This window comes from Hemicordylus capensis, chromosome 4, assembly GCF_027244095.1.
Source record: "Hemicordylus capensis ecotype Gifberg chromosome 4, rHemCap1.1.pri, whole genome shotgun sequence".
Classification (NCBI taxonomy): Eukaryota; Metazoa; Chordata; class Lepidosauria; order Squamata; family Cordylidae; genus Hemicordylus; species Hemicordylus capensis.
In genome coordinates, this window is record NC_069660.1 from 2,778,726 (window position 1) to 2,801,945 (window position 23,220).

The following is a 23,220-nucleotide window of genomic DNA, read 5'->3' on the forward strand; positions in this document are numbered from 1 at the left end:
CTCCCAGTTTCCTTTAGAACATAACGTAAGAACAGCCCTGCTGGATCAGGCCCAAGGAGGCCTATCTAGTTGAGCATCCTGTTTTACACAGTAGCCCACCAGATGCCTCTGGGGAACCCACAGGCAAGAGGTACGTGCACGCCCTCTCTCCTGCTGCTGCTCCCCTGCAACTGGGATTGAGATGCATCTTGCTTCTTAGACTGGCGGTGGCCCACAGCCACCAGACTAGTAGCCATTGATAGACCTTCCCTCCATGAATGTGTCTAAGCCCCTTTTAAAGCCATCCAAGCTGGTGGCCATCACCAGATCCTGTGGCCAGGAATTCCATAGGTTCATTATGTGCTGTGTGAAAACGTACTTCCTCATGTTGGTCCTGAATTGCCCAGCCTTCAGTTCCATGTGATGCCCACTCTCTCTGCTCCATGCATAATTTTATACACCTCTGTCATGGCTCCCTGTAGTCGCCTCTCTTCCAAACTAAAAAGCCCCAGATAGGAACATAGGAAGCTGCCATATACTGAGTCAGGCCATAGGCCTGTCTAGCTCAGTATTGTCTTCACAGACTGGCAGCGGCTTCTGCAAGATGCTGTAGCCTTGTCTCATGAGGAAGGTGCTCCAGGCCCCTGAGCATCTGGGTTGCCCTCTTCTGCACCTTCCCCAATGCTGCGATGCCCTTCTTAAGATACGGTGACCAGAACTGTACGCAGGACTCCAGGTGTGGCCACACCACAGACATCTTTTCTTCTGCCCCTCATGCTCCAAGTAGGGCCTCTGGGGCCCAAAGATGCCGGCTAGAGGGGAGCCTCCTGCACAGGCTTCCCTTGCCGTGTGTGCTCTGAAATGCTCACTTTCTGCGCGAGGGAACCTGGTTGCTGAAACTGCTGTGGTGTGCCTACGGTGCGGGCATTCAGAGGAGAATGCGCTGCATGTGGAGACCCGGCAGGCTTCGGCAATGTCTGCATTCTGACAAAAGGCTGCTGCGGAGTCACGTACTGGCCTGGTGTCTGCAGTCCTTGTGCAGGGGGTCTTATTTTCAAGGGGGCAGCCATTGCTCCCTTGGATCAGCACCGGACACTTCTGGACCCCGGTGTGCCCAGGCCATGCAAACGGCATGCTACTTCAGTGCCCTTGACTAGGGCTGTGTGTCGTGTTGGGTCAGACAGAGGTGCCAGACCCAGCTGAGCCTGTGTTAGGAGTCATGGTGGGCACCCCCAGTGGGGGCTTGAAACCCAGAGTGAGAGTTCAGGTGCCGCTTGGGACCGGGTTCGGAGAGTGCTCAGACCTCAAAGAGCACCTCTAGTCTGGTCACGCCCGGGAATATCCTTCTAAGCCAAGTGCACAACAGCAACAACAACAACAACAGATATTTATAGACTGCTTTTCAACAAAGGTTTACATAGAGAAATCATGAATAAATAAGATGGCTCCCTGTCCCCAAAGGGCTCACAGTCTAAAGAGAAACATCAGATAGACACCAGCATCAGTCACTGGAGGTACTTTGCTGGGGTGGAGAGGGCCAGTTGCTCTCCCACTGCTAAATAAAGAGAATCACTGCATTTAAAACTGGGCCTCTTTGCCCAGAGGATGGAGAGAACGTCCAAGCACAGCACCTGTTACGAATCCTCCAGACCATGGCCTGCGGCATTGGAAATGTGACATCTAAATGCAGCCATGAAATCTCACGAGAGCCTCTGTTCATTGCAAAAATAATGGCCTATCTTTCAGGATCATTGTGAAGTGGAACACAAGACTATAGGAGGACCTTGGTATTCGCGGGGGTTCTGTTCTGAGCTACTGCTGCGGATACCGAAACCACAAATACTGAGGCATTACGTGAATGGGATTGTGGAGGTTAGGTTCCGAAGGGCATGGAAATTGCAAAAAAGGGCAAAAAAAACGTGGAGAGAGAAACACAAAGTGCCCTACCATGCTCCCTGGGCCCCCAGCAGTCGAGCAATGCCCACCAAATGTCTTAAATCCACCATTATTATTTTTTTTAGAAAAATTGGATTTTTAAAACCTTTTCTTTGAAAAGAAGCCACAAAATGACTCCTGAACACAAAATGGCGGCCAGAAATTTATTTATTGCTTTTTTCAATGACCTTCTTTAATACGCATTTGAAAGTTAAAAGTTTAAAAACATTCAAAAGTTTTAAAAACTTAAAAACTAAACCAAGATGTCGCAAAATAGCAAACATTTCGATGTACGACCTCATCCTCAGGGCTCTACAAAGGAGGCAGAATCTTGTTCTTAAATACAGCTCCACACCATGATTCATCTGAAGGCAATCAACCAGTCCTGTGCAGCTCCCAATATCACACACGGGGGGGGGGGAATAGGAGGGGGAAACAGAACACAAAAGCATGAAGATGAGGTTCATACCCTCAATAACCAATACATTTCATTGCTCCACTCATTTCCTCTTTAACATTTATAGTTGGGCGCAACTGTTCTATATGTAAGGCTTCTCTGATTTTTCATTTCTCACATCTGTCTCCACCGCCAAGGTGAATATCTTTGTATTCACTACTCTGCCTTGATGGTGTTCTTTAACATGCACTGCCCATTCATGTTAACAAAAAACCCTCCGCGCCACTCACTGGCCTCGTACTTTGAGGCAGAGGAAATGTCCGTGTGCTGCGGCAGATTCTGCAGCCAGCCAGATGTTCACCGCCCCTCCATGCAACGTGCGTCTCCTTGTCCATCTTTATGGCCAATTAACTTGGCAGTCTAATTGCGCCAGCTGAGATGGCAACCTTCCTGAAATGCTTTGCCAGTGACAAATGTGGTGGTTGCATCTGCTGGTGGCACAAGCCCCCGGAGTGCAGCCTTGCCTGGAAGGGCTCTTCCTGAAGTGCTGACAGGGTTGCAATACCTCCGAAAGCTACTCACAAGGTGGGACGTTCCTGTCTGGGAGGGGTTAGAGGATCGGCCCCTCCTGTGTCTATCCCTTGCTCTGGACTCCGGCCACTGGGAGCCCCTCCAAGGAGCACAGCCGTCTGGTCAAGTCCAAGCAGACGTTGCTTGAGAAGAGCAACAAACCCGATGCAGAATGACAAATAAGGAAGCAAGATGGCTCCTGAGCACCTACAGAAAGCAGCATCCGGTTCCTGAGGTAGCTTCTGTTGGGGGGGGGCTCCTCCCACTTTGCACCCCAGCCCAGTGTCTTCATGTGGCAGGCGCATGGGTGCCCCCTCACTGCCCAGCAGGTCATATATGACATGAGAGCGCTCCACAGTATGCCCAAACTGCACAATTGTGTGCAAAGTGTTTGTATGCAGACACAAGCATGCTAGCACTCAGTGGTCCTAAGGAATGGAGACTGCGAGGTGACCCCCCCCCCGGGTCCTTTTCCTAATTTAATCCCTAATTCCCCATCCTCTTAGCATGGGGACGTCGGATGGGGCAGGCTGCTGGCTGCTTTTCAGTGGCTTCCTCTCCTGGATGTTCTCTCCCTTCTTCTGCTCCGAGACCTGAAGCAGCTGATGCTCAGAGTCGGGATGGAGGCTGACACACAACGTCTCTCTGAGCTGTCACTCCTCCCCTCTGGCTCAGAGGCTTTAAAAAGCAGGGCTCCAACCAGTGTTCCCTCTAAGGCGTACGTGCACTCACAAGGCTTTTTTGATGCCCACTCAGTTCATTTTCAATGCCGCTCAGGTGGAATCAGGAAGGCCCCACTCTGAATGCACATGATGCGCACACATTGCCTTGATACTGCCGCTCCGGACAAAATTCATTCCACACCGAGATGGAAAAAAATTAGCGGGACCACTGGCTCCAACTTCCAAGCATACCCGGAAAGCCCTTTTTGTTGCTCTTGGTATCCCTGTGGCCTCAGCTGTCCCTCTGGGTCTGGGCTGCTTGCCTGCCCTTGGTGACTTGTCGTCCTCCCATTTCTTATGCAGGTCCTTTCCTTGCTTTCAGCATCATCACCCGAGAGGAGAGCTGGGATTGTGATTGCGCTAGCAAGAATCGTCCCCTTTGCCGAGCAGGTTCTGCCCTAGTTTGCATTCGAATGTGAGCCCTTGGGAGACAGGGCGCCATTTTATTTATTTATTTTATTTATATCTGTGTAAACCACTTCGGGAACTTGGTTTGAAAAGCAGTATAGAAGTATCCGCCGTATTCGTACAGGTGTGAGCACCGTAAGATATTCTCCTTGGGGGATGGGGCCTCTGGGAAGAGCATCTGCATGCAGAAGGTTCCGAACTCCCTCCCTGGCAGCATTTCCAGATAGAGCTGAGAGAGGCTCCTGCCTGCGACCTTGGAGAAGCCATTGCCAGTCTGGGTAGGCGATACTGAGCTGGATGGAGCAATGGTCTGACTTGGTAGGAGGCAGCTTCCTATGTTATGTTCTTCTGCAGCCAGGTTGCCTTTTTTAGATGACACTCCCTTCTCTTCTCAAGGGAATGTTTGTGACCGTGCCTTTGGTAATTTCCACCTTGGGCTCATTTCCCTGCTAGTTTGTCTCGTAAGTTCAAGAATTCCAGCTTTGCATGGTCACCTTCCCCCAGGGATCCCATGACTTTGGCTTCATTGATCAACTCTTTCCTCCTGGTTGGGGTCAGCCCCCTTCCTTCCTTCCCCCACTTTCCAAAAGAGAACGTTGTCAGCAAAGCACGTCAGGCGTTTGCAGCTGACATGCCTTGACATGCCTCAATGCTTGGTGAGTTTCTTTCCCAATGGATATCAGCCTCTTCCGAGATGGTGTCTGCCGTCACGTGTGCATCTAAGCATAAGGAAATAATGGTTCTGTCTTCAGAAGAATTGTGGTGTTTGCATGCAAATATGTGCAGGTTTACTCAGTTAAGACTGTTGATTCACTGGCTGAGATGGCGTTGACTGGATGACCGCTGGACTTTCCCTGTGTTCTTGGGCCTCTCCTTAAGACCACGGAACAGGCTGTCGCTTCTGGAGATGGCTCCTCTCACCACTTCCTGGGATTTCAGCAGCTCCCTCTACTAGCAGGGGGTGGTGTGAGGGCGGCAGCGGGCCCCTCGGGTTTTACTCAGGCTGTGGGCCTCCCTTGGCAGACAGGAGCGCTGTTTCTGAAGGAGGGTTGTGCCGTCTCCTTGCCGCGTGGGAGTGCCTGCCAGGGGCTTGCGTGCCCCCCCCCCCGCCGGAGGGCTCTCCTTGAGCAAGCGTGGTGCTGGTCCGAGTGCATTTCACAATGGAGATTACGCGTGGAACAATGTTGATCCTCTTACTCTAAGCTCTTTCCCAGCTGCAGGCATTTATTATTACCACCTCAGTGTGGCTTGGGCAGCTTTAATTTGTTATGAGACTTCATGGTTCCAATTAAACCATATAGAAAAAACTTAAAAGGGACTCCTGCTTGACACCTGGACCATTGGTTTTAAGAAGAATCTGAAAGCTCTCCTTTTTAAAGAAGCATTTTAAAGCTGGTTTTAATTGGGTTTCCAGTTTTAATTAGTTTTAGTCATATCTGCCACTTTATTTTGTTGTTGTTTTGTTTTTATGCTTATTGTTGCCCGTTGTGTGTTTATACCCAGCTCCTTCAACCTTTTCTCACCATCTTGGTTGAGCTCTTCTGAACCTGTTCCAGCTTATCAACGCCCTCCTCAAAATGCGAGGCCTAGAACTGGGCGCAGTATTCCAAGTGAAGTTTGACCAGTGCAGAATAGAGTGGGGTGACTCTTCCCCGTGATCTGGGCACAATGCTTCTGTTAATGCCACCTAAGATTGCATTTGCTTTTTTAGCAGCTGCATCACGCTGCTGGCTCATGTTTAACTTGTTGTCCAGTAAGACAGCAAGGTCTCTCTTTCCCCTATGCTGCTGTCAATTCAGGTGGAGTCCCCACCAACTCCCTCTCAACCCCTGTGCTCGTCTGACTGAGCTCCCGGGCTTGCAGAGGGCACCCCAAGCACCCCGTGAGTGAGCAGGGACCCGAGCTCTGGTCTCCAGACCCAGGACCCCCACCCCTTTGTCCCCGAAAGACTTCCTGGCCCTCTCTTGGATGCAGCACCAGTGTGGCAGGTGTCCAAGCTGAAAGAGGAAGAAACTGAGATGAGAGAGGGGACACCCCACCCTTTTCCTTTCTTTCCACTGCTCCAGTCAGACAAAGCAGCCAATTTTCCTGCTATAAATTTTTAATTATTGCCGTTATCAGCTCCTGCGATAACACTGCAGCTTGGAGAGTCTGCCTGTTGTTTGTGCCACCTTCTGATCTTGTATGTACAAACAAAACTTCTTTTGATAGGAGAGATTATTTGCCTGCCTTTGGCGCTTCAGCCTGAAGGCCACACTACGCACCCTAATCTCCAGGCTGTGCTGGAGAGATAGGGAGTATATATTTAATCACAGTGAACTGGGGAGCGTTTGAAGATTGCGACAAACCCTCATGAATCCTGCCTCCTTTTGTACTCAAAGGAGCTAGATTTGGGTGCCCTGAACCGCTGAGGTGAGGGAGGGCTCCAGTGATTGGCAGCCTACAAAATTTGGGATTAAATTAAGCTATGTAGGAGGCACTGAAGTCTCCATTCTGTGGGGTTTATAAGAGCACCTTTCCACACCTGCTCTCATATTTTGGACAAAACCAGGCTCCCATTTTCGGTTGTGTGTCTGCAGCAGCTGTCATATGGTCCAGAGGACAGATGCGCACCTCAGACCACCTACCCAGGAGCCACAAATGGCCCATGTGCCAGGAGACTCAACAGGGACTTGCTTTCCTTAGGCTCAGAGGGGATCTCCCTCCTCCTCCACTGTGCACACACCTTAGAATAGGAATGGATTATCCTAAGGGGGGGGGGGGCACGGCTACCTCTGCTTCCATTTGCTCCTCTCTCTCCCACCCCGCACTTTCTGCAGGCTGGCCATTTGTCAGAGAGAGCTGCATGGTCTACCGGATGAATGGCCAGCCTGCAGGAAGTGCAGGGTCGGGGAGAGAGGAGCAATGGAGCTCTGGGAGGCAGAGGTAGCCGTGCCTCCTTTTAGAGCCCACCCACCACCCCTGCTGGCTTGTTAGGATGAGCCACTCCTGTCTGAGAATTGGGGTATCTCCTCTATTATTCTCGTGGATATTAGGAATAAAATTGCCCCTTCTTTCCTTAAGTCATTTGATTCAGCGATAGCCTAGGAAATGATGACCTTTTAACCTGAAACTTCAGGTTTGTGTCTGTCTCCGGGTGGTTTTAAAGTATAGGCTGAATTCACACAATCATAAGGATCCTGGTTAAAAGGTTAACCAGGATTCGTAAATCTTGTGGAGCTGCTTGTGAGTAGGGATGTGCACGGAGCCGGCGGGGGCTGATTCAGAGGCGGGGTGGGGTGGGTGCACTTGCCTCCTCCCCCGCTGGCGCTCTCTTAAAAAGCGGTCTGGTGGGGCGGCAGCATGCCTCCCTGCCGCCCTCCCTCTCCTCGGACCGGAAGTGACCAGAAGCCATCTGTGAGCCTGCACTTCCGGTCCGAGGAGAGGACGGAGCGGCAGGGAGGTACGCTGCTGCCCCGCCTGACCACTTTTTAAGAGCGCGCCGGTGGGGGAAACGCAGTGGGGTGGGTAAGCTCACCCTCGCTCACCCTTAAGGTTATCCCCCCCCCCAATCCAACATTCCGAACCAGCAGGTGTTCGAACCTGTTTGGAGGCCCATGAAAGGGCCTCCAAACAGGTTCATGCATATCCCTACTTGTGAGACCCCAGAATTTCGGGGCAAGCCTGGTCAAACGGTTTTGGTTAACCAGAATTTAGCAAGGATAGAGAACACTGCAAGAGTACCATGCCCTAGTGAACGTGGCTAACGCTGTTTATTCTCTGGAGGAGAGATTGCATACTCATGGACTAGCTGAATAGCTTAAGGCTGGTCTGAATTCTAAGAATATGATGAACGTCGCCCATTAGAGGCCATATACCACGTTTGCCGCTCCCACCACCGTGCAAAGGACGTGAGATGGGTGATGGAGACAGATGAGCAGACGCGGGAAGCTGCCAGGTTGCACAGAAGCCGGGGAGGGGAGGGTCTGGCAAGGTGAGTCTTGGCTGCCTGTGTGCCAGCCCCAGGTTTGCCCTCTGTAATTCCCGGAAGAGTCTTTCATGTTCATGGACTTCTTGACAAGGCCCCCCAGCGTATTGCCAGGGAGGGGAGGCAGGACGGGGCATGGCTGCAGGTGGTAGCCAGTTAATGCCTGGAATTAGAGCCGGCCCCACAGTTGGCTTCTGCCCAGCACTGGGGCTGTTTGTTTGGGGATTAGCCGCTGCTTGTAATCTTCTTGATTGAGGATTATGATCCCTGTAGAAGCATAAGCCAGGTGAGCCTCCCAGGAGCCGGCCGAGTGTTGCGTGCAGCATCCGCGAGTGAGGCACCACACGGGGAGGGAATGATCTCTTCTAGGCAGTGAATTTGTGCAGAAGCTCCGTGGCTGTGTGGGTCGCGGCTGGGGCCTAGCAGAAGAGGCATTGCCTCCTGGCCCAGGGGGCGAGCAGGGACCGGGCAGATGAAGACCTACCCACAGGTCTGTCGGGTGCCCACTCACCGGCAGTTGCCACCCAACATGGCAGGCTCTTCTGCTGAAGGCTGAGAGATGCTTTGGAGGACTGGAAAATGCCGTGGGTTCTCTCCAAGCCAAACTCTGTGCTGTCGTCAGGTTGAGATTGGGGTTGTCATGCCTACTATAAGCAGCTGCCTGGAACAGCCAGAAGAAGGAACGGTGCATTCTGGTGATGATGAGGCTGGACTGAGGATAAGCTGGGGTGGGGGGGGGCAGGGTTTCCTCTCTCCTCCCCATGCCTGTGAGCAAGGCAGGCCACGTGCCCGTCCCTCCGGGATCTCTGGCATTGCAGCTCTTGTGGGTTCCTGCCTCTGGAGGCAGCCAAGATCCATGAACTGCCAGCACACACAGAGGTGCAAGTGAGTTGTGCGGGAGGCAAAAGGCCGCCGTGTCTTGAGTTGCCAACTGCCTCTTGCTACGTCTGTCTCAAGCAGCTGTCAAGGAAGCAGTGCAGCACCATTCCTCACAGTCACTGGAGGTTTCTTCACAGCCTCTTCCCTCCCTCACTTTGCTGTCAGAACTCAAAGGCTGTCATCATCTCTGTCTTTCCCTAAGACACACACACACACACACACCCAGTGCGCACCACCAAGAGGTTCCCAAGTGTTCCAGCCACACACACCCCGTCTGGATCCATTCGTAGGCCACGGTGTGGATTTTCTCTCCAACTATGGCCCTCACCCGCTGCAGACAGCAACCCTGCTGCTGGTTACATGAACGCTTCCTCCGAGATGAAAGAGAGACCAGACCAGCCCCCTTGATCTTGCCAGAGGTCCTGGGTCTCATTTTATCTGCTGATGTGTCCTTGAGATGTCTGGTGGAGGTGGAGGTGTGATCCGGAGCTTTTGTCCTTTGGGGTAACTGGAGGCGTAAGCCAGTCCTGGACCGTCTCCCTCTTCCTCGGCTAGCTTTAGCGTCTGGCCATGCTAGCTGTCCTTTGCCCACAGAGATGCTTTGGAGTGTCAGTCAGCTTCCTCTTTCGCTTTCCTGGTGACATGCTAAGCTGACAGTCTGTGTTAAACTTGTAAATTGCCTCACCACCAAAACACACACATCTCACTTGCTGCATCACGAACATAATGAATCAAGGTGTCAAGTAGCTTGAAGAAAATTAATTTCTTAATTGCCTAAATACTCAGGCTTGGGTAATAAAAGGGAGGGATTGGCAGACTCCAGTAGCAGGCGACCTGCGACTTCATTGCTGTTGCGGAGCTCTGGGAGGAGGGCAGGGCTGGCTGAAGGGGAGGCGCTGGGCAGGGGAGCGGGGCCAGCAGTGGGCTTTGCTGGCAGCTGAGCTGCAGGTTGTGTGGCCAGTCAAGAAGAGAGGGCACCCCCAGTATCGCTAGGCGGTGGGTTGTTGGAGGGCTCGGCCCCAGCACCTTCGGGGGTTAAGTTGCACTAGTCCTGCTGCCCACTGGTAATGGGGCCGAATTCTGCTCAGTTCAGGGCATCAGTCATTCCCCTCCCCCTTGGTATTAGATGCGTTTCAGCCAGAAAGGGGGTCTCTTTCTGTCGCCCTAGCTCCCCCAAGGGTGACGCACGGACCAAGGTTTGTGCCCTGTTTCAGCGCTGTGAAATTGCCCCTCCGGCTGCCCTTTAGAACACTTTTCCAGGCTCCCCCCTTGCCTGTCAAGGGGAATTCTTACGGGATTCCCTTTTAGAAGTATAGCCCCTCAAACTGGTTCGGCTGAATGGCCAGGCCAGTTCAGCCAAACCAGTCCGGGGACCAGCAATTCAGTTCGAATTTGGTCTGAATCCAAAGCACAATCTTTGGTTTGTACACACCCCTACTCCCATGGACACCCAATCCTTCAGGAGTATAATGAGTGCCCTGAACCTTTTTGGGAACTTTACTGAACACTTTGCAGAAAAATGTGAGGCTTCTATGACAGGGGTTCTCAAACCTGAGTCCCCAGATGTTGTCGGACTACAACTCCCATCACCCCCAGACACAATGGCCAATGGTCGTTGTGGCTAGGGATGATGGGAGTTGTCGTCCAACAACATCTGGGGACCCAAGTTTGAGAACACTGGCTTTATGGGATTTGTTGAGGAAGGGGTGGGAATGGAAATGAGGACCTACACGCCCCCAAGCCCTGTGCCACTTGAAACAGGAGCTCCTGAAAGCTCCAGCTGTTGCCTTCATGATGCAGGGATACCCTTTTGTTATTCGGCTTGCCATATTGGAGCCTGCTGCAGGAGTTGCTGTGTTAGCGCAGACTGGAAGCGATGGCATCTGCCTCCTAAAGAAGGAGCCGGAGTGGGCTCCTGGGGAAGGAGGAGGTTTGGCCTTGTTCTGGGCTATGCTGGGGTGAGCAGTAGATCCTTGGGCAAGAGAAGGTGGTGGCTCATACTGTTCACAGCTCCTGGCAGAATATCCCGGCTGGGCATGTGAGCAACCTTTGCATTGCCCAGTGGATGCTTGCACTGGTCAATATGGGGAGGGTCTTTCGTCTGGCCCCCTCTGGCCCGGTGGCCAAAGGAACAGGCCCTTCCCTGACTGTGTGCAGATGGATGGGCCGGTGTGTTCTGCTCTGACCTCTTCTCAAGCGGAGCAAGAGGGCGATGGCATACGTTTCACAGATGGCGTGAGTTTCTTTTTTAAAGGAAAGGGGCATCCGGCATATGCTGCTGTCCGTGTGTCGGACCAGAAACCAATAGCTCAGCCTGGCCTTCCTCACTCAGCTCAGGTGGACACAGTTCAAGCAATAAAGGCTGTTTTGTAATATTGGGGGGGGGGGCGGCGGCGGCGGCGGCAGCAGAGTCGGAAACGTGCACTGCTTGTGATTCACTCCACCATGTCGGGGAAGGATCCCAGCTGCAGCCAAACTCCACTGCCAGCCTGTTTGAACCCTGGACCTCGTGTCCCCTGGTATTAACTCCCCTGACCTGGGAGTTGACTGCAACACGGCCACCGCACTCCCACTCTGCCTCTTCTTTGCAGCCGGAAATGTCATGGGACTGCAGTGGCCCCTCTGTGGCCCAGGTGCCTCTTCTGACCCAGCTGGTCTTGTGGCAGCAAGCATGACTTGTCCCCTGAGCTAAGCAGGGTCTGCCCTGGTTGCATGTGAATGGGAGACTAGAAGTGTGAGCACTGCAAGATCTTCCCCTTCAGGGGATCGAGCTGCCACTCTGGGAAGAGCATCTAGGTTCCAAGTTCCCTCCCTGGCAGCATCTCCAAGAGAGGGCTCAGAGACATTCCTGCCTGCAACCTTGGAGAAGCCGCTGCCAGTCTGGGTAGACAACACTGAGTTAGATGGACCTATGGTCTGACTCAGTATATGGCAGCTTCCTAGGTTCTTATGTTGACTGCGGAGCTCCGAGGCCTCTGCTTTTCGCCTTTGTCTTTGTCTTTGTCTTCTTAGGTTTTTCTGCCTAAGATGGGGTGGCAGCTGTCGCTGATCATGTATAAAGCTTCCTTCAATATCTCCCAAAAGCTTGATGGATTGAGAGTGTTGGGAATATGCCAGTGTGGTTAAATTTAATTGTTTGGATTGGTTCAGAAATTGGTAGGCTTTTTCATTTATATCTATAGCCCGCTCTTCCTCCCAGGAGCCCAGAGTGGTGTTCGACATACTTGGGTTTCTCCTCACAACAACCCTGTGAAGTAGGCTAGGCTGAGAGAGAAGTGACTGGCCCAGAGTCACCCAGCAAGTCTCATGAGGCTGAATGGGGATTTGAACTCGGGTCTCCTCGGTTCTAGTCCAGCAGTCTAAGCACGACACCACGCTGGCTATTCTTGTTTGGGCCAGGGTTAAGTGGGTGTGGTGGACATTTTGTGCCCTTGGGCAAAGCTGGCAACTCCCCCGGAGTGGCTGCTCCAGCTTCTCTTGGGGCTCTGGGTGGGCGACTTCCTGCTCTCTCACACACACACACGCACCCCCCCCCCCCCGCCTTCTGTGCTTGCAGGCTGCCGTTTCCACACTGGGGATCAGCAGCCACGGCCCCGCAAGCCAAGTCCACATGCTTGTGCCGCATGGCAGGGGGGCTGGGCCCATGGCGGGGCGGGGCACTCCTTCCGGCAGGGGGCCAGGCTGCTAGACGGCTGCTGGGGGGCGTGAAGCTTCCTTGGCGTCGCCGTTTGCCCTTGTGGGTCAGTGGCTCACTTTGGAGCCTGTTCTGTTTGCAAGAGGCAGCCCCGGTTCTGGCAGGCAGAGAGGAGCCGATCTCCAGAGTCCACAGCAAACGTCCCACTTGGCTCTGGCAAAGGGCAAACCGACAAGTGCGCAGGTGGCGAGCCGGAGGGCCCGGAGCCGGACTCCGCTCCTGCCTGGCTGGGGCCCCTCCTTGGAAGCAGAGGCAGGGGCTGCTGGAGGGCCCTTCCAACCGCGCTCGGTGCTTTCCTCCGCTCTTCCTCCGGTGCTTGTTAACAAGAAATGCTTCCTCTCCACCCTGCCTCCCCCACCAGACGCTCTGTCTTGCTGTCCTCCTTTTGTTCTGCTTCAAAAAGCACACACACACACCCCCCCGCCTTCCATGGAGAGAGGCTGTGTGTGTGTCTCTCTGTGTGTGTGTGTGTGTGTGTGGTTTTCTTCGGAGGGACCATGTTTTCCTGCAGCCGGCATCAATATTCCGGCGGCTGCGGCGTGTGCGTGGCTCCACTCGGCGCGCTCTTCCCTTCCTCCCCTGCCAGGCAGATGTCCATTGTAATGTGATGTAAAGTGGGGGGTGGAGGGAAATAACAACCAAGGCAGAGGAGCGCAGGGCTGCGGGGTGGTTTGACGGGACCTCCTGCCGCTGCGGCTGCCAGCGCGCCAGCCCCAGAACAGATGCATCTGTATTCCGGCTCGCCACCGCCAGAGTCAAGATCAGCCTCATTAGGGCCTCTTCAACACTGCCTGCTTCCCAAGCCTGGCCTGGCCACTTTCCGGAGGACTGGGGTGGGGTGGGGGCTGGCCTGAGCAGAATCCCTGGTGCCCTCTCCGTGGGGGGAGCAGCAGCAGGGGCCAAGGGCCAGGCCCTGCTGTTGCTGCTGCTGCTGCCGCCGCCGTCCAACCAGGGAAGGTCAAGGGGCTCTTGACCAGCTGCACACGTCTCCTGGCGGTCTTCCAGGCAGCCCTCGCAGGGCTGCTTTGCAGCAGCAGCGAAGCGAGTGATGCCGTGGAGGGAGTGGTGGACTTTGGCCACGGAAGGCCCAGCTTCACATCCCCGCTTGGCCACAAACCTTGGGCCAGGGCCGGGACTCTCCAGCTTGGGTCCCCAGATGTTGTTGGGCTACGACTGCCATCATCCCCCGCCCCAGTGGCCCAAAGGAATTGTGATCAAGCCACAGTTCGATGAGAAGCCTGCCTTCGCAGGGGGAATGGGGCGGGCGTAGCTTGGTGGCCGAGCCCATTCCTTGCGGGTGGGAGATTCCAGGCACAATCTCTGGCATGCTCCAGGTGAAGGGCCGGGGGTGCCCGCTGGCAGCCGGGAGAGACCCTCCCGGGCTCAGTGGCCATGCTGCGGGCGAGGCGGCTTCTGATGCTCCGTGGCTTGTGCACCGTAGTCGGCCGTCTGTTTTCTTGGGGAAGGGCTTTGGCCTCCTGGAGGTGTTGCCTGCTGTTGACTCTCCCGGAGGCCTCGGGAGTGGGTCGGGCTGGATCACGTCCCCCCAGCAGCCAGCAACCTGGACTTGCTGCCTCCGTGCTGGAACATTTAAGGCAGGCAGAGTTGACTTTTTCTTGCTTCTTGCTGCCGCTGGGTTGCGAGTGTCCTTTGCAGATCTGCAGGCACAACTACAATGCCCGAAGGGTTGCCTGCAGCCTGTCAGCAGTCCATGGAATGCAAAAACATGGCCCTGCGGGCGGGCGGCTGCAGGCGCCTCTCCTTGTGAAGAGCCCAGAGTGCAGGCGGGTGCCCTCCGTGCCTCTGATCCAGCCAGGAGCTGCTCGGGGGGGGGGGTGGCTTGGTGGTGGCCCCTCACTGGCCCCCGAAGAGAAGCCGAGTAGTCGTGTCTGTGCCAGGGCAAGCGGGGGCATTGCTGTGGTTGCCCCCCTTCTGCGTGTGACTGGCCGGGCAGACCTCTGACTTGGCTCAGTCCCTGGGTCAGGATGGGGCAGAGGCCGGCAGCAGCTCCTGGATCCCTCCCAGGACAGACCCTGCAGCCGCTAGTCTGAAGGCAGCCGGGAGGGAAGCGCAGCAGGGAGCCTCCGCACTGCAGGCCCAAAACCTTGGCCTGTCTCCTTCCACTGCTTGGTACCCTCTCAACATTTGCCAAAGTATAGATTCCTAGGGTGCTTTTTTTAAAAAAAAGAAAGAAGAAGAAGAAGAAGTCCAGATGGTTTTGCAGCTGTGAGGGAGATCATCTGCCGTTGACACTGGTGGGTCATCTCTGTCTCTCCAGTTGGCAGAGAGAACTCCGGGGATGCTTATTCGGTCCAGGCAGCCTTCCTGGGGCCCCCCCGGGATTCCCACCCGCCCCAACGCGCAGGGAGTGGACATGTGCTGGTGTGTGCCTCCCCAGAGGCTGCCTCCCTCCCGCCGCTGCGTGTGCGCTTGACACAGGTGGTGTCTTGGCGTCTCCACAGCCTCTCCTCTCCTCCCTCTTGCCTGTTGGAATGACAGAGCTGCTGAGCAGGGCCGGCCACCAGATAACAGGTTTATCGCCTCTCCTCTTCCCGCCAGCAGCTCTCCCCGTCTCCTTGGTGCGTGAAAAATTGACACCACCTTGGGCTGAAATCTGTTGCTGAGGGAGCCACATTTGTTAGCAGCTAATCAGGCCTGTGTGCCCCGTGGAGCCTCCTTGCTCAGCACTGGCTGGCTGTGGAGTGGGGGGTCCCCTGTGGGGAGCATTGTGGGGCTTGTCCACCTCTTGGGGTGCAGTGCAGTCCCTTTATGGAGAGCCCCTCGCAAACAGGTGGACGCCGCTTCTTCTGCACGCAATTGATTGCGGCTGCTCGTGGCCCCCGGGCTAAGGCAGAGCGGAAGAAACTCAAGTTAATCCGTCTTGACAGCAATGAGGAGATGATCCCTCTCCTCTGTATATTGCATTTTCCTCTCTGAAAAATAACAAATTCTGACACCCCTCACCTCCCGCAAGGCACTGGAGGCAAATTTATGCCCCCTCTGCCTCATCAGTCTTAATCAGTGCAATATTAAAGCAAAAGCGGCACGGAGGAGCTGGAGTTGTGTTTGCACAGAGAGGTCCGTCGGCGGAGGCTGAGTCGAGATGCAGGCAGCCGCCGCACACTCCAGAGGCGGGGTCTGCGTCACCATACTCTGCACGCCCCCCCCCCCCCTCCAAGCGCTCACGACCTGGACCGTCCACCATGCCCGGTGCTCCAGGTGGTGGACTTCCTTGGGCTCCAGGGCAAGTCTGCATAAGACTTGTGGAATTCTCTGCCACAAGATGTGGTGACAGCCAACAACCTGGATGGCTTTAAGAAGGGTTTGGATCACTTCATGGAGGAGAGGTCCATCATCGGCTACTAGTCGGAAGGCTATAGGCCACCTCCAGAATCAAAGGCAGGATGCCTCTGAGTACCACTTGCAGGGGAGCAACGGCCGGAGGGAGGGCCTGCCCCTTTCAACTCCTGCCTGTAGGCTTCTTGGAAGCATCTGGTGTGCAGTGCCACCGTGTGAAACAGGATGCTGGACTAGATGGGCCTCCTTGGGCCTGATCCAGCAGGGCTGTTCTTCTGTTCTCCCCACATTTCCCAAATTGGGTGAGTTTCCAGCTGTGGGAGAAGATGCTCAGCTCTCAGTCAGACCCGCAGTCTGCATCGCCCAGCGACCCCTCCCCACCCTGGCTGGCCCTGCCTTGCAGACAGGGGCCTTTCTTCTCTCAGCTGCCCAAGGCCCACTTAACAGGGGCAGCCTGCGCATGCAGAGCACGTGTTCTGCCCACGGAGCTGTGAGGCCTGTCCGCCCTCCGCAGGGTCAGGCACCAGGACTGGGGCTGCCGCCGCCCAGGGGAGCCACCAGCAAGATGCGTTGTCCAAACCGGGCCCAGGGGGAGTCGGGGGCGTCCAGCAGGAGAGAAGAGCAGCGGTGGGGAGAAGTGGGTGCCCCCCCCTTGCGCCTGACGTCTGTGCCTCTGTCCCCAGAACACGTCTGCTCCATCCTTGCCTCGCTCCTGAGGAACCTGAGAGGCCAGCAGAGAACCCGGCTGCTCAACAAATTTACGGAGAATGACAGTGAGAAGGTGAGATACGGCGCGGCGTATGGGAACGGGGCCGTTTGGGTGGCTGTCTTGCTCTTGAACAGACCAGGAAGTTTCCTCCATTGGGAAAACTGAATGACACCACATTTGTTCACAAATCGAGGGCATAATCCACCTGAAGGTTCTCCTGTGCAAGCCGTGCGGTGCTCTTGGGCAGTGGCGGTGGCGGCAGCAGCATCTCTGTTGTTGTTTTTTTCAGTGGGCCGGGTGCCCCTCCTCCACTGTCGGGAGGCGACAGATCCGGGGGGGGGGGAAGTGTTGGTATCCAGCCCACCCCCCCGACTGGCGGCTCCTCTTCTCCCTCTCCCAGGTCCCTGCCTGCCTCTTCCTGGGCTGCTGTTGCAGCCTCTTCAGCCCCTGAACCAGAGCCCCCTTCCCTCTGCCTGCCCCCACCACTCTGTTGGGTCTTCAAAGCAGGCCCTGTCCAGCTCCGCCTGCCCACTCTGGCCATGGCTGCTGCCGCTGCTTGACTCCAGATGGATGTGACTGCGATAGGCAGGCAGGTGAGCTGTTTGTGGCAGCACCAGTGGACCGAGTAGGCAGGCGAGGCTGGACTGGCATTGGGCAGGCACAGACAGACTGCGCCCCAGGAGTGGGGGGGGGGACCAGCAGTGTCTGGCCAGTTGCTCCCTAGCGTTGGTGTTGGCTTTCCCTGGGGAAGAAGAAGAAGAAGACGCCCGTCTGCCGGTGGTCTGGAAACCCATCCTAAGAGCCCGCCTTCCAACTGGCGATTAATGAACGCAGTGGCTAGTGCTTTCAGTGCTCCTGAAAATATTGGCTCCAAAGAAGTGTCTCTTTGAAAACCCGTTAGAACCCTGGTGAAAACCAAGGATGGCTCTCGCCCCACTAGAGGGTGGCCAGGCTGGCGCTTCTGCAAGCCAGCACTTCCGATGGGACTTGCAAATGGGTCCCAAGAGGTGTCTGTTGGTTTCATTCTGCCGGGAACAGCCGTTAATGTGCCCAAAATGCTTTCAAAATTCTGTTGCGGGAGCTGCTTTTTAAAAACTGTGTTGGTCCTGAAATGCATGGAAGAGAATTGCTCTGTCAACTGCTCTCACCCATAGTAGCTCAATGAAGCCACCCTGCTCTTCAGGGGCAGTGGGCAGGGGGGGGGGCAAAGAGCGGAGGAGGACGTGCCTCCATGCCCGGCCTGTGGGTCTGGCAGTGTCAGGCTGGGGCATTGGGCAGGTGTCTTCCCTTTTGGCTCTGGAGGTTCCATGTCTCTTGAGAAGCCAGCACCATCCTCTTCGCACCTGGCTTGGAGAGCCCAATGTCAGAGGTCTGGTGCCAGAGGGTGGGAAGAGAGCTGGGTGCTGGCAGGAGACGGACCGAAGTGACGGGGAGGCTGTGTGGGAGATGGAACCTCCAGGGCCATTGCCTCGGAGAACAGGGTCAAGGGGGGCTGGGCTGAGGGCCCCTTTGCTGGATCCAAGGGGCCTGCCAGCTGCAGACCCCTGCAGGATCCATCCCGCTGAGACACGACGGCACGGCCCAGCCCCCTGACTGGTGGAAGGCAGAGCTGCCTCTGCTGCAGGTCCCGACAAGGCAGAACTCTTCTGTGGCAAGAGCATGCGTTTGCCCCCCCCCCTCAGCCGCCTCTCTTGTCCTTTCCCCTGGCAGGTGGACAGGCTGATGGAATTGTATTTCAAGTACCTGGATGCAATGCAGGCCGCCGACAAGAAGATTGAAGGCGAAAAGCATGTAGGTGTCGTGGTGCCCAAACCCCACCCTGTTGTCCTATCCAGTAGCATTGCACCCCCCACCTTTCTCCTTGGGGAGGCAGACGGCCGGCTGGCCTGTCTCCAGCTGCCTCCCTCCCTGTTGAGCAGCAGAGCGTGCCCCCCTTTGGGGGAGTCTCCTCCTTGCTCGAGGGTCTGCTGTCTTCTGTAAGTGAGAGGGCATCCCTTCAGACACCCTCGGATTGCTTGCAGGTCGGTAACAGCCTCTGGAAGGCTTTCTGTGGGCTGGCAGTGCATGGGGTGGCCCTGATCCTGGTGGAGACCTCAGACTTTGGGATGGGGGCAAATGTAGGTGCAGAGACCACAGAGCAGGGCTTGGGCTTTGCTCGCAGGACCTCAAGGAAAGGGGCATTTTCCCCGTCCTGGAGTTCTCCAGCAAATACGCCCCAGAAAATCTCCGAGTGGTGGCTTGCAGGGAAAGCGCTGTGTCCTCCTCCTGGCTCTGTTCATCCTTCCTCCGGGAAAAGGTGCCGAGCCCCCTCCGCACTCAACTGCCTCTGCAAGGAGGTGCAATGAGAGAGTCTCAGCCCCGATCTCTGCAGAAGGGAGCAAAGGCGGGAGATGGCTTGATGCATTTGTTCTTAGTTCTGTGAGGAAATTACTCACAGCAGGTTGACTCAATAAAACATTCTCACCGGATACTTTGCGCCATAACGACTTACAAATTAGATGCTAATTGTGCCACAGTCAAGTCATTCCATCCTTGAAAGGGAGAAAGGGGACTCTTGGAAGTGAAGCAGTGTCCACAGGTTTTGATCGCTTAAATGGGGCTCTGAATTAGCCTGGCATTTGAGCGCAGCTGCCAAGAGTGGGGTTGCCTTGAGGCTGAGAGAGGAGGATGGGGGTCTGCAGAGGGTGCAGCGTGGAGGCGGGGGGCACAGTTGACCTAAAGGCCTGGAGAGTTGTGGGCTGGTTCGACCTTCTCAGTCTCCCAGTCCTCCTGTGATGGGCTTCTGGGCTCGGAGGTGCTGTGAGATTCCTGGTTCTCAGACTTCCCCAAGAGTTCGGCACACTCCTCTCCTCCCTCGCCTTCCCCTCTGGAAGTGGAGAGGATGTGAGGAAACCCTTCCAGGCGCAAGTTCCATTGGACGGTGCTGGATGCAGAGGCTTGGAATAGCGGTTGGGCTGGGCGGGGGGCCTTGGGGTCTTAGCTCCCCAATTCCCACCACCACCACCACCCAGCTTTTGGAATCTCTGCTCTGTGCCAGATGCCACTTCTCTCTCCTCCCCAGTTGGAATTAGTGGGAGGAAGCTGGGAAGCCTTTGGCCTCAGCCTCCCTCCCTCCCTCCCTCCCAGCAGCCCCCAGAGGCAGGAAGAGGCTTCTGGCTGCCCTGGCCTTGGCCGTGCCTTGCGCCAGGCTTCAGCAAGGCGGCTCTAGCCTCTCCGGTGGGGTGGCAGCTGCTCCAGCACCCCTCTTTCCTGGGGAGGTGGCAAGGGCCACCCACTGAACACCCCTGCCGTGCCATCTTGCGCAGCCCGGGCCTCTTCCCCACCACGTCCTGGACACCAGCAGGCGCATGGTGTCGGAGGCTGGTGTCGGAAGCAGGCCACATGCTTCCCGCTGGCCCTGGCAGGCCTCGCCCTGCCGAGGAAGGCAAAGCAGCCTTCCTGCTGGGACTCCCACCAGTCCGGCCCTTCTCCTGGGAACGTCCCTCCTAACCCTTGAGACCCAAGTTACCCAAATGTGGGGGGGGTCTTCTTGGGGCTTGAGTCTGCGACGCCAAGGTCCCACCTCCAGTGGTGGCAGGACCCGATGCCCTCGAATTGGGGGCTGGGGAGGCCAGCAGTCCTTTCCGGCGGCAGCAGCAGCAGCCCTTGGCGCTTGCGTCCTGTCCGTCCAGCCTGGTTAGCGGGAGAGGAGCTGCCCAGAAGCCCATCTCCGGGCTGTCTCCTCCCGTCATCTCACCGCCGAGGAGGGACGAGGCACCTGAGCTCTCAGCTGGAGGTTGCGTCTTGATGGCAAGCGGGGGGCGGTGTGTGTGAGATGGAGAGGGCATTTGCTCTTTGAATGGACTGGGAAGAGGTTAACTGGGGGGGGCGGGGGTGGTTCACAAGACTAAAATGGCAGCGCAGCCTCGCACGGCCCGGCTTCCTGCGCAGCCGGCGAGCGGCTCCTGCTCCGTTTCCTGGCGCTTGCGACTCTGGCCCTGCTGTCACGCTGCAGCAGCAGCAGCAGCTCCCACTTTGCCTGGGGAGAGAGCCTCCCGGCTGGCCGCCTGGGCAATCAGCAGCTCCTGCCTCCCAAATCAGTGCGTTATCTGGGACTGCAGGTGTCGTGTGCGCCTGGCTGTTCAGATGTCAGCTGGAGCTGGCAGGGCTGATGGCTCCCAGACTCCTGCCACGCCGCCACCGTTTAAGAATTCAGGAGCTGTCAAGGCAGATGGGCAGAAATGCTGGGTGAGAGGAGAGCTCCCGCCATGACTCGGGAATGTCACAGAGGCTCCTGCTCTCCTGAGTGGGACTGCAAGACTCCGGATTTGCCGGGAGAAGAGGGAAGAGTCCGAGGGAAGTCCCGGTTCCTCCCCCAGCCAGCCACGGGAAGCCCGGTCAGCTCAGCAAGAGCAAGAGAGGGGTTTCTGAGAATCCCAACGCCAGGCTGGAGCCCCTGGTCAGAAAGAGAAGAAAGGCCACTTTCGGGATGGGTGCCTCCAGCAGGAGCCAGGCTGTGTCAGTCCCCAGAGCAGGGTCCTTCCTGCAGAGGCTGGCGTGAGGAAGGCGCAGGGCTTGGCTTGGGGCTCAGGGAGGGGGCTGGCCGGGCCACAGTGTCTGGCATCTCTCCAGGTGATCATGCCAGACCGTGATGCACATTCCCTTTGCATCGGCTCAAGGAAGCAGGGGCTCCGGTCTCGGTGGCAGGAGGCCCCGGTGGCTGGGGAGGGCAGACTTTGGCTGCCAGCCCGGCTTTGCTGGCCGCCTCCGACTGCAGGATTGGGAGCGGGGCACGGTCAAGCCCCCGGCTGACCCCCGTCGAAGATTGGTTGGGCTGGGTTAGGGTGGCTGGTTGTGCAGCCTGTCTGACCAGTCCTATGCTAGGCCAAGGGATGGTGGGCGGAAGGGCCAGTGGGGGGCGGCAGGGGCGGAGCGGGCCCTGGGGCCAGAAGTGCAGGCAGGCCCCTGCCCCCCACCCTGCTCCTCCAGAGGGCCAGAGGGAAAGAGCAAAGAGCCGGCTGCCACCCAGCTGGTGGGGCCCCCTCCCTCAGGGACGGGCCAGGAGAAGCTGCTCCCTTGGGTGGCAGGGAGGGAGGGAGGGCGGAGGAGCTGCTGTAGCCCTCTTCCTGCTGCTGCTGCTGCTGCTGCGGAGGCGGCTTGTTTGCTCTGCTCCTCCTCTGGCGTTAGTAAGCAAAGTGCGGGGCGGGGGGAGTGCGAATGGGGTCTCTGGAGCCTCGGGCCTTTAATTGGGGCCGTGTGGCGGCGGAGGCAGCTGCAAAAAGCCTGTCTCAGCCGTGGCCTGGTCCCCTTGCTGACTGGCTTGCCTGCAGCGCAGCCTCGCCCCGCAGGAGGAGGAGGAGGAGGAGGAGGCTCTCCTTGCTGAGCGGTGCAGGTCCGGCCCTGGCGCGCTCCCGCTCTGGCGTGCTGGCAACGGCTCTAATGAGGAAATATTGCTCCCGCAGAGTGTGCCCACCTGCCAGAGCCCCGTGTCATCCATCATGCCGGCGGCGGCGAGCTGGCGGGTTGGCAAAACAAAATTCCAGTGTGAGGCTTGCAAAAGGTCACCTGTGGCGTGAGTTACTGCGGGCGGGGGCGGGAAGTGGAGGGCAGCCAGGCCCAGGTGCATGCGCAGCTGCGGCCCTGGAGGGGACCGTGGAGGGGTTGCCAAGGAGCCGCAGCGCGCTGGACCCGGACCGGGGACCTCCTGGGTTGGCCTCTCAGGAAGCTTGCTGGGCATCCTTGGGCCCGGAGACCTTCACAGGATGGCTGCGAGGGTGACGTGGGGCCACATCGGTGTCCATCGTCCTGGGCTTCTTGGGGAAAGGGCAAGAGAAGAGCAGGAGCGGCTCCTCCGAGGGGGCCCGGGAGGCACCCCAAGACGCGCAGCCGCCGCCTCTCCTCCCTGGAGCTGCCTTGGCTCCTCTCTCCCCCGCCCCGCCTGCATCCTGGTCATTCGCTGTGCGGCTTTCATTAACACTGGGCCAGGGCAGGGGAGAGGCAGCGGTGCCTCCTTGGTTAGAACAAGCCACTCGCAGGTGATGGGGGCCCACCGCCGTGAGCTTACCGCCCCCCCCCCCCCCCGGAGCGCCTCCTGAAGACTTGCTTCTCCCCACCCCACCCTGCCGGGTCCGGCATGCGGCACAGTCGGGTTCTCGGTCCCCAGCCTTTCAGCAGCCCAGGGCGTCTCGCTTGGCCCTCCGCTGGAAGCAGCCCCTGCCTTGGAATTCCTGAACGGCGTCCAGCCTCCTCTCTGCCTTGGCCCTCTGGACCCAGCCAGCCCGCCGGGGCTTTTCTTGGGCTTTCATCCCCCCACAAGCCCCACCTCCTGATCCCAGCCCCCAGCAAAGGAGGAGAGGGTCTTTCTGGAGCACACGCAGGCAGGCAGGATCCTGCTGCTCCCCTTCCACCGCAGTCCGAGTGCAGGCGGGCGGGTGTCTTGATCTCTTCCTCATTTGGTGGATGTTCTGCTCCACTTACTAGTTTGGCCCAAAGCCAAGGAAATGTGCAAAGGAACAACTATGGAATTGAATTAATTACACACACACACCCCAAAATAGCACTGCGGTGACATTTTGCATCCCTCCCTTCCAGATCTTTTGTAATGCAACTCCGTAAAATTAGGTTAAGCGCTGCTGGTGTGAAATGGCAGAGAATGGAGTTGGGCACTTCTTTTTTAACACACAC

General features: G+C 56.9%; 1 protein-coding gene across 3 annotated transcripts in view; it reads left to right on the forward strand.

Annotated features, from left to right (window-relative positions):
• The window catches only part of CTNNBL1 (catenin beta like 1), a 96,800-nt gene that overhangs the window by 68,219 nt on the left and 5,361 nt on the right, over nucleotides 1-23,220 (forward strand). For 2 of the 3 annotated variants that reach the window (XM_053247784.1, XM_053247785.1), the window contains exons 12-13: nucleotides 16,532-16,629; nucleotides 18,268-18,348. In XM_053247784.1, coding sequence (XP_053103759.1) covers nucleotides 16,532-16,629; nucleotides 18,268-18,348 — 179 coding nt within the window. The remainder of the gene's footprint in view (nucleotides 1-16,531; nucleotides 16,630-18,267; nucleotides 18,349-23,220) is intronic. The other variant, XM_053247786.1, reaches the window with a different exon arrangement.